This window comes from Nyctereutes procyonoides, unplaced genomic scaffold, assembly GCF_905146905.1.
Source record: "Nyctereutes procyonoides isolate TBG_1078 unplaced genomic scaffold, NYPRO_anot_genome, whole genome shotgun sequence".
NCBI classification, from domain to species: domain Eukaryota; kingdom Metazoa; phylum Chordata; class Mammalia; order Carnivora; family Canidae; genus Nyctereutes; species Nyctereutes procyonoides.
The window spans coordinates 51068-62097 of NW_026575108.1; the positions used below are offsets into that span (position 1 = coordinate 51068).

General features: G+C 35.8%; 1 protein-coding gene across 1 annotated transcript; it reads right to left on the reverse strand.

Moving 5' to 3' along the window:
• Positions 1-5596: 5596 nt before the first annotated feature.
• LOC129514818 (olfactory receptor 4C11) lies at positions 5597-6529 on the reverse strand. Its single transcript, XM_055333520.1, has one exon. It carries the CDS (start codon positions 6527-6529, stop codon positions 5597-5599), a length of 933 nt encoding a protein of 310 aa, XP_055189495.1.
• Positions 6530-11030: the final 4501 nt, after the last annotated feature.

The following is an 11030-nucleotide window of genomic DNA, read 5'->3' on the forward strand; positions in this document are numbered from 1 at the left end:
ACCAAGCAGAAAAAATGTGAGTGTTTCCTCAGTTCCCCAGCTATACCATTAAATGAAGAATTTCTGTTTAGTGAACCCATATCAAGAAATTTGGTTGGATTGAACTTAATGTCTCTTTATTTCTGTCTTTATAATATAGAAAGTACTTAGTTATTTTGGAGTGTAGTGTGCTCCTCATGGTTTACACTTCATACTTCACCTTTAGTGATCTGCTAGGAGATCCTAGTAGTTATAGGTCTAGGAGCAAAAATGGCGGTAGGGGTGCATTCTGAGGAGAATCAGCCCCTTCTTTCAGGGCACTTACCTCAGAGGGGAAGTATGAGACTTTCCTTAGGTAATGCTGAATTAATGCTTCAGACTAAGACAGAGAAGCCACTTCAATGGCAAGAAGACAGATCTTCTCTGTTCCCTCTTCCTCTTAGTAACCTAAGGAGGAATCTGGTTTTCAACCATGACTTCATTCTTCATCCATGTCAAGTTCTTCTGTTTATACTCTTAAATGTTTCTTAAAATCTCCCTTGTCTCTGTGTTAGGTTGGGTTCCCTACATGCCAACTCTGAGATCATGTTGTCACAAATGATAACACTCAAAAAGGAGGACAATATCTAATTTTTATGAGGGCAGACATTTGGGGCTGTTTCGTTGGACCTAGACCTGTCAGGATCTCCTGACTATAATGTTTGGTGCTGCCCTACACCCTTCAGCTCCAGTTAAGGCTTTCTGCTGTGCTCCTTAGGCACCTGGAGGATGTACTTCTCCAGCAGCACAAGGAAACTTTGGCTTTAGGGGACAGCACTGGGCTCTGCACTTGACTGCTGAGGCAGATGTCCTGAGTACAGTTCATATGGCAGCATTTTGCAGATTAGAAACAATGACCTTTTCTAATGCCATATCTTATTTCTTTCCCAATAATAAAATTTCTAAGCGTCATTCTGCATGAAGTATAATGTTGATTATCTAACATTTTAATTATAATAAAGATCCAAGTCACTATTTTACACTAATTTAAGTATAATATAATCACTAGATTTAACACTCATCTGTTTTTAACAGCTTTCTTGAGATATAACCCACATAGTATACAGTTAATTTATTTAAAGTATATCATTTAACAGTTTTCAGTACAGAAGGCTGTGAAACAATCAATACTATCTAATTTTACAACATCTTTGCCACCTTCAAAAGAAACTCCATATCCATTTGCAGTCACTTTTCTTTTTTTTTTTTATAAATTAATTTTTATTGGTGTTCAATTTACCAACATACAGAATAACACCCAGTGCTCATCCCGTCAAGTGTACCCCTCAGTGCCCGTCACCCATTCACCCCACCCCCCACCTTCCTCCCCCTCCACCACCCCTAGTTCATTTCCCAGAGTTAGAAGTCTTTATGTTCTGTCTCCCTTTCTGATATTTCTCACACATTTCTTCTCCCTTCCCTTATATTCCCTTTCGCTATTATTCATATTCCCCAAATGAATGAGAACATACACTGTTTGTCCTTCTCCGGTTACTGTGGCCAAGTTCAAAAAGGGTGTTGCCTGAGTTCTTCTCTGGGATTTTGAGTTTCAGACTGCAGTCACTTTTCATTCCTCTCCATCATCATCACCAGCAGTCCTAGACAAATACTAATCTAGGTTCTATCTTTTTAAAACATTTTATTTATTTATGAGAGAGAGAGAGAGAGAGAGAGAGAGAGAGAGAGAACAAGCAGGGAGAGTGACAGAGGTATAGGAAGTAGCAGGCTCCCAACCAAGCAGGGAACCTGATATGGGGCTAGACCTAAGGCCTGATCATGACCTGAGCTCATGCCAGATGCCTAAAGACTGAGCCATTAGGGGCCTTTTCTTATTATTTTATTTTTTTTTTAATTTTCAAAGGAGCAGGAGTGTGAGAATGCATGCATGAGCAGTGGGGAGAGGGGCAGAGAGAGAAGAGAGACTCTTAAGCAGATTCCAGGCTGAATGCCAAGCCCAATGGGCCTTGACCCCATGGCCCTGAGATCATGACCTGAGCTGAAATCAAGAGTCCCATGTTTAATCAATCTAGCTGCCCAGACACCCCACAACCCATTTTCTTTCACTATAGATTTGCTCTTCTAGACTTTTCATATAAAAGGAATTATATAGTATGTTTCTTTTGTAACAAGTTTCTTTCTAAATTTAGCATAATGTTCTTATATGCATCTCATTCATGTTGTGGGAAATATCAGTATTTCTTTCCTTTTTTGTTGATGAATAAAATTCCATTTTATTAATATATGTTAGCCATTCATCAGTTGATTGACATGTAGATTATTTCCCCATTTCAGCCATTATGAATAATGCTGCTATGAATATTGGTATACAGTTATTGTGTGAATATCTATTTAATTTCTCTTGGGTAGATGCCCAAGAGTAGAATTGCTATGTCACTGTAATTACATGTTTAATATTTTGAGGAGCTGCCACATTGTTTTCCAAAGTGGTTGTAGCATTTTACATTACCACCAGCAATTTATGAGAATTCTACTCATGTGGAATTTACAAAACAAAACAAAAAATTTAATATAGGGGAAGAAAGAAAGAGGGACAAATAAAAAAACAGGCTCTTAACCATAGAGAACAAAATGATGGTGACCAGAGGTAGAATACTTTAATTAACCCACAAAGTTCTGTCATGCTCCTTTTAGGTTAATTCCCTCAAGGCAACTATCATCCTGATTTGTATCACTCTGTATTAGTGTTGCCTAATCTATAACTTCATGTAAATTGAATCACAGCATTTACTCATCGTGCATGGTCTCTTTGTTCTGGGATTTATCACACGTGTGTATCATTAATCCATTACTTTTCTTAGCTGAAGATTTTTCTGTCTATCCTGACAATTTCTGTCTTTCAAATGTAGTATATTTGCATTTAATGTAGTTACTAAATATTTTGGAATGAGTTCATCTTGTTGTAGTTTATTTTCCCCTTTATAACTCATTTTATTTCTTTTCTATGTTCTTTTGAGCTAATTGAGTAGATGATTTTGGTCTAATATTCATTTTTATCTTCTTGACATATTTTTAAATAATAGACTTTATTTTTTACAAGAATTTCAGGCTCACAGGAGTTGAGCGGAAGTTATGGAGATTTCCTTTATCTCCTCTGATCTATAAATAAGCAGAAGGACTGAATAGACATTTTCCAAATACATACTAATGGCTGACAGGTACATCAAAAGGTGCTCAACCTCACTCATCATCAGAGAAAGGCAAATCAAAATCAAATTGAGATATCACTTCACATCTGTTAGAATGAATATTATTGGGAAGACAAGAGATCAGAAATATTGGTGAGGCTGTGGAGTAAAGGGATCCAATGTATACTATTGATGGGTATGCAAATTTGTACCATCATTATGGAAAAGAGTATAGAGGTTCCTCAAAAAATTAACAATCCTACTGTTGGGTTTATATTCAAAGGATCTGAAATCATGAAGGGCTAACTTTATTCTTAGGTTCATTGCATCATTATCCACTGTAGCCATGGTGTGGATACAACCTCATCCTTGACTGATGAATCAATATAGAAAATGTGAGGTGTATATGATTTTTTACGTCAGCATGCCATGCAGACTTTATAAAGAAGAAAATGCTGCCATTTGAAATAGCATGGATGAAGCTGGAAGACTTTACATTAAGTGAAACAAGCAAGACACACAAGAGAAATACTGCATGATCTCATGTATCGATGAAAATGCTATAACTCAATTCATAGAAGCAGAGAGTAGAATGGTGGTTACAAAGGGCCAGGGATTGAGGAAATGGAGAGATGTTGGCACAAGGTTTCAAGGCTTCAGTTATGCAGAATGAATAAACTATATAGAGAAGATAGAAGTGCTAATTAGATTGTGGTGTTGTTTCACACTCTATGTATATCAAAAAATCAAGTTGTACACATGAAATATACAGGTTTTTTTTATGTCAGCATGCCAACTTTGAGACACTAGTGCAGTGACTAAGCTTCATAATATCCCAGAAAGCAAAAATTAGTGACAACACTGAAAGCATGGTATTTTAATGAATTCATTTTAAGATATTCTTTGGCAGGAAGAAAATATTGATATTGAAAAGTTTTTTTCAGGTAAATAATGGGGAACAGAATTAAAAATGAAATGGAATATTATAACAGTTATAAGGATGTGGTATACTTGAATACACTGAAATCAATGGAATTTATTCCTTTATTCATTCATTTATGTATTTATAAAAAGGTTTTATTTAAATTACATTTAGTTAACATACAGTGTAATATACAGGTGATTAAATATTTACAGAGGACATACAGTTCACCACAAGAGCTGTACTCCTTAATCCCCATCACCTATTTAACCCATCCTCCTACTACCGCCTTTCTGATAACCATCAGTTTGTTCTCTATAGTTAAGAGCCCGTTTCTTGGCTTGTCTCTTTTTCTTTCTTCCCCTATATTCATTTTTTTTTTTGTAAACTCCACATGAATGAAATCACAGGGTATTTCTCTTTCTCTGACTGACTTGTTTTGCTTAGCATAATGCTCTCTAGCTCCATCCTTGTCATGGCAATGACAAGATCTCTTTCTTTTTTATTTCTGAGTAATATTCCATTATATATGTAATCTATCTATCTATCATCATCTATCATTTATCTATGTATCTATGTATCTATCTATGTATCTATGTATCTATCTATCATCTATAAATGCCACATTTTTATCCATTCATCAGTCAATGGACACCTGAGCGGTTTCCATAATTTGTCTACTGTTGAAAATGATGCTATAAACATTGGGGTGCATATATGTCTTTGAATTAGTATTTTGGTTCTCTGAAATCAATGAATTTTAAAAGTTCATAATATAACCACTGGTATGTACATATTCAATGTATGGCTGCTAATCTGCTCTGCTCACTATATGCATCAAAATTCAATTGGCAGGTCTAACTTAGAATAGATACTACACCTCTGCTAAGAAAGTACAAACATAGAAAGTGGCTTCCTGCTGCAAAAGTAGATTGTGTCTAGCCCCATTGACCAGAGAAGCCAAGTGAGTATCTCTGAATGCCTCTGGTACATTCTTTTACTCCACTGGTATGGAACTTTTTAAAGATAAACTAATGATATAACTAATGATATCATTATATAAAGATATAATGAAAAGAACTTCTTGACACACAAAGTTAGTTCATTTGCCCTGAAAGTGTTCAAAAGAGAGCAGGATACCTTACTTTAAATGCGCTATAGAAGTAATTACAAATCATAGAGAACAGACTATACTTTGTTTATGGGTACTCACTGTTTGAACAGTTGTGATTGTATAAATATCTTTCTTATTATCAACCAAAGTGTAGACTGAGATGTGAGGAGTATCTCACAATCAGCAATGTCAAAATTGAGCTTTCAGGAAAAGAAAGAATGCCTGATGACAATATGAAGGAAGCTACTAGTTTGAGGGCAGAAGTACAGAGAAAAAATAAGGAAATTTCGTGTAATGCAGAAGAGTTCTCCAGGAAAGTCAGGATATACTGACTCCAGGATATACTCCTTCATATTTGATATTTCCACAGATTAAGTATCTACCAAAGTCCTCAATTCATCTTTTTCTTTCTGAGGTAATTTTGATATGCCATAGCTTTTTCATGGCATTTTTCACTTCTGCATTCCTCAGTGTGTAGATAAGTGGATTGAGAAAAGGTGTCCCGATAGTATAAAATACGGCCACCATCTTGTCCATGGGGAAAGTGGTTGGGGGGCGTGTATAAATGAATATACAGGGACCAAAGAATAAGATTACTACAATGATGTGCGAAGTACAAGTAGAGAGAGCTTTTTTCTTCCCTTCTGCACTGTGGTTTCGCAGGGAATGCAAGATGACAATGTAGGAGATCATCAGAATCACAAAACTGCTTGAGCAAATGGCCCCACTATTAGACACCAACAGTAGGTTGATCTTATAAGTGTCCATGCAGGCAAGTTTCAGCAAGGGCTGCAAATCACAGCAGTAATGATCAATCAAATTGGGTCCACAGAAGGGCAATCTCAAAGCCAGGATAATCTGGGCTATAGAATGGATAAAAGATCCAATCCATGCCAGAACAATTAGGATGGTGCAGACCTGCCGTTTCATGATGGTTGGGTAACGTAAGGGCATACAGATGGCCACATAGCGATCTACGGCCATGAGGATGAGGACAAAGATCTCCATGCAGCCAAATAGGTGTAGTGCAAAGACTTGAGTCATGCACTCATTGTAAGTTATGATTTTTTTTGCAGAGAGTGAATCTACAATTAGTCTGGGGGCTGTGGAAGTTGAAAAGCAGGAATCAGCAAGGGACAAATAAAATAGGAAAAAGTACATGGGGCTCCCAAGTGTCCGGCTGGACTTGATTGTCACAATAATAAGCAAATTCCCAACCACAGTTCCCACATAAAAAATGGAGAAGATTACAAATATCATTTTCTGCCTCATAGGGTCTTGGGTTAGTCCTAACAGTATGAACTCTGTTACGCTGTTATTTTGCTGCATTATTTTAGGCAAAGTGAAGAAAATGCAAATTAGATATAATCTGCAAAGAAAAAAATATTATGAAATGAATTTGGAGGTCAAATTTATATACTTGATTATGGAAGTGTCACTTTCCATTTTATAATCCCCTTGTATTCTTCTGAATAAAGTGGAAATCATGATATTTATTCACAATCTATTCACCTGATTGCTTATGGAAATAATATAATATATCGACAATGAAAGAGTACTTGATTCTTCAGGCATAATAAACGTTAATTTATGGGGTTTGGTTTGAGAAGGTATCTTCTGAGCTGAATGTCTTGCTTTATTTTATGTCAAGGACCTGTTAGGGTAGAATGATACAAAATGGGGAAAATTTATGTATGATTTACATATTCCACTTTCACATTACTTCAACCTGGGAATTAAATTAACAAGTATCTTCTATTAAATATTCTGAATATTCAAGGAATGATGTAGAGCATATGATAGTGTTTTCCTTAATGAAACCTAAATCAGGGAGAGAGGGAGAGAGAGAGAGAGAGAGAGAGAGAGAGAGAGAGAGAACAAGAGAAACAAAATTTTAGCAGTGAACATTCAGTCAACTGGTCCATTCTAACGTGAAATTTATTTTAATAGGTTACTTTGACTAAGCTTATTTTTTCTTACTTTAACTCTCAATAATTTCTGGTTGTTTGCAGTTCTGAATTCAGTCCTTTTTAAAAAAATATTTTCATTTATTTATTCATAAGAGACACAGAAAGAGAGGCAGAGACACAGGCAGAGGGAGAAGCAGGCTCCATTCAGGGAGCCGAATGTGGGACTCGATCCCAGGACCCCAGGATCACGCCCTGAGCAGAAGACAGACATGCTCAACCACTGAATTACCCAGGCATCCCTTTAAATTCGATTCTATCATAAAACTTTATACTCTTTAAATTATACTATGTTGTCCAAAGTTGAATTCTTCATCTCTTTCAGTATTTTAATCAGTCTTTCCGCATAATTTCTTAACACAGAAGGAGCGACTGAGACTAAAATAAAGGATAAATTGAGAACATTTGGCATAAATCAAAATAGTCGTTCAAACTTCATGTTATTTTAAACACCAGGGTTTAGAAAATGAGCTAAGGAAGCTTTAAGTCATGGCTGGAACTTTTCAATAGAATAGTTCAATAGAATTCTTGGAATCTATATACTTGATTGTCCCATAACCTGACATCAGTAAGAGAAGGTTAGAAACAGGAAGGGAATTAACATTTATTTACATATACCAAACAGTGGAAAAGTCCTTTTCTGTCCTCATCACATGTATTTTCCAAATAGTAGCATAGTTAAATACATAAAGGCCAAGTCATTTATTTACAACATGTATTTCAGACAAATGCATAATTTTCTCAAATATAGATGGATTTCAGAAATCAATCTTTAAAAATACAGTGCATAGGGGCCCCATGGAGGCTCAGTCACTTAAGCATCTGACTTGATTTCCATTCAGATCATGATCACAGGGTTGTGGGATCGATCCCTACAGTGGGCTCCCATGCTGGGCATGGGGCCTGATTAAGACTGTTTGTCCCTTTGTTGCTTCCTCTGCTTGTGCTCTCTCTAAATAAATAAAAAAATAAAATATCTTTTAAAAACCAGTGCAAATAAAAATTGGCAAAAAAATGATTTCAAAAGAAATTCTTCTTATTAAAAATAGTGTCAAAAGATACTAAATTTCATTCATATAAAATACATTCAAATTTAAATTCTAATTATGTATCTTTTCAACAAAGTGACCTTTTTAATGAATGTTTTTCAACAAACAGTGCTGAAAATGATGTGGGAAACAACTGACCCTGCACACTTTTGGTAGTTGTTTAACAGGGTGCAATCTCTTGGGGAGTGATTTTCAACATTAACGATACTTCAATGTCACATAGACACAGGTCTAGTGATTCCATTTGCTCCAAGTAATCTCACTCACAGGCACAAAAACAATCATAGCAGTTCTTTCCATGTTGGCAAAAGGTAGGAAACAACTTCAATGCCCATCATGAAGGAAGCTAAATGAATCAGGGACAATATTTTATGCAATCATCAAAAAAGTGAAGTGGATATTTACGCAATGGTTTCTAAAATATGTTGTAAAGTGATAGAGTTCCAGACTGTATGCAGAGGGTGCTAATATTTTCAATAACAGCAGAATAATATATATATCTCTCTCTCACACACACACACACACGGACTCAAATCAATTAATTTTATTTAAGAGAGTACTGAGATAGCATAATAGTTGTGGCCTCAGGGTGAGGAAATTGCATTTTGAAATTAAAATTAGGAGGATGACTTGCCTTTTAAAATATTCCTTTTGGTAGTTGAAAATATGTCATAATCATGCTGGATTGAAAATAAAGCTTTAAAAAACCTCCTTTTAGTAGATGGTTTGTTAATCACATTGGCATATTACTGGTCAATAGCAGCCATCTTCTTACATAGGCTTCAGAGACAGCAAGATTCCCAGGGCCAGAGGAAGGTTTAAATGTCTGAGAAAGAGGGTGAGTCAGCTGTAGAGGCAGTTCTGGACTCAAGGCTCTTTACCACCTCAGTCCCCAACCACACTGCCATTCACTACAGGTTCCCCTGTAGTCTTATGAGATTGCCAAATATGTTCTTTGTCCAACTCTTCTCCAAAGAGGAATGAAAACTTGTTTGTGGTTTCTAACAATTAGGTATTACAAAAAGATATCTATTTATCTATCCATCCATCTACCTATTGATCTATTACCTATCATCTATCTATCATCTATCTGCCTGATAGAGATATAAACTAAAACATTTGTATAATTCACATAATAATAGAGATAAGAGTGGCATACATTTGAACTAAGCAATGTAAGGAAGGTAATTTTTGTCTGCTCACTGCTGAATTTAAGCATCTAGAAAAAAGTACATCTTTAATCATAAGTATTCATAAAGTGAATGAAAGAATTAAGAGAATTTCTTATTGATACAACCCAATAGTGTTTGGTCCTATTCAATACTCATTTCCCATTGAACAGGGAAGCCTACTCCACCCAAAGTAAAATCATCATCTCCAAGGAGCATTTCCTGGAACACTCAATAGATATTATTTCTATTTGCTTATCTCTCTACCAGGAGCTGCTGTCCATTTCTTTTATTCCAACTTCTCACCTTAGATTGTAAAACACTTCTGGAAAATTCTCTAAATTTTCTGTCTGCAAATGCCTTTTATGTGTTAAGTGCACACTGTGACACTGATAAGATTAATTTTCTCTGCATATTAAATGAAAGTAAATGAATCCCCAACACAAATCTTACCAGTTTTGATAAGAGCTTATGCAAAGGATAAGATGTTCAGTGGTCTCCTTGTATTCTCAAGATAATTTGGCCACTTTACTCAAATAAATTTTTTTTTAAAAAAAGTGTTTCAATAATTCTGTCTGAGCTCTTTGATGTCACTGAGGCTCAGGTTCTCGCCTGCATGGCAGACGACAAAGTTGTCCTGGATTCATCCCACACTGTCTGAAATCCATTCTCACTGGGAAATGCTTCTCTTTTCCTTTCTTGCAGTAGTATTTAAACAGGAATGATGCAAAGTTATAGGTGTCTGGGGAAAGTCATTCCCTAAAGTGTCTCTTCCCTTTTAATTAAGACACATGAACTAGATGTGATAAAGAACTTAATCTTCAATATGTATTAATAGATTATGGGTAAACGGTAATCTCTTCTTGCAATTAAAGGTGTTATTTGGGCCATAAATGACATCTTTTGACTAAAAAAGCCCCAAACAAACAGTGATTATCTACTGGCATAGTGCCCAGGACTTGGTATCTTATACCATTATCCAAGAAAATGAATTAGGACTTCTTAAAGAAATGGCTGATTCTAGGTTTGGGGCAGGGAATGTACAAGATGAACTGGAGCATCTTGTAAGGTTAGAAAGTACAGATGTTAATGCACACACACAAGTACAGTCACTCACACTCTTGAGAATATGCCAAAGGGACACAAGAGCCAATGGATAGACCTTCCAATGCCAAAAGATGAAAAAAAAAATTGAGCAACAAAATCAATGACACTGAATTGAAGTATGTAACTCATAGTTTATAAAATCCACAAGTTCATAATTATATAACCCTTAAATAAATAATTAAAAAGGCGTTAATAGACAATTCTTCCATTAAAAATAATTCCTAATGATTTTGTAGGTTGTCTGCTCTCAAAGGGTTATAGGATAACTCTCAATCTCTTCTTTGTGTGCTGTACACAACTGAATTCCTTCCTAAAGGCACATTGTGGAATGGGGCAGGGGTACAAAATTACAGAGGAGAAATGTGACAATACCACTTCAGCCAGTTGATCAGAATTAACATGAACAGTAATGAATCACACTGAAAGTATGTATCCACTGGTATGATGTGATGCAAATGGCACTTTGCCTCTGTGACCTCCCAATAACCCACAAGCCCAGTCTAATCTTGAATGAAGTACCAGACAAACCCCACATGAA

Excerpts from the sequence above, each read along its gene's own strand:
- LOC129514818 (XM_055333520.1), bottom strand. The coding sequence starts at position 6,529 with ATGCAGCAAAATAACAGCGTAACAGAGTTCATACTGTTAGGACTAACC.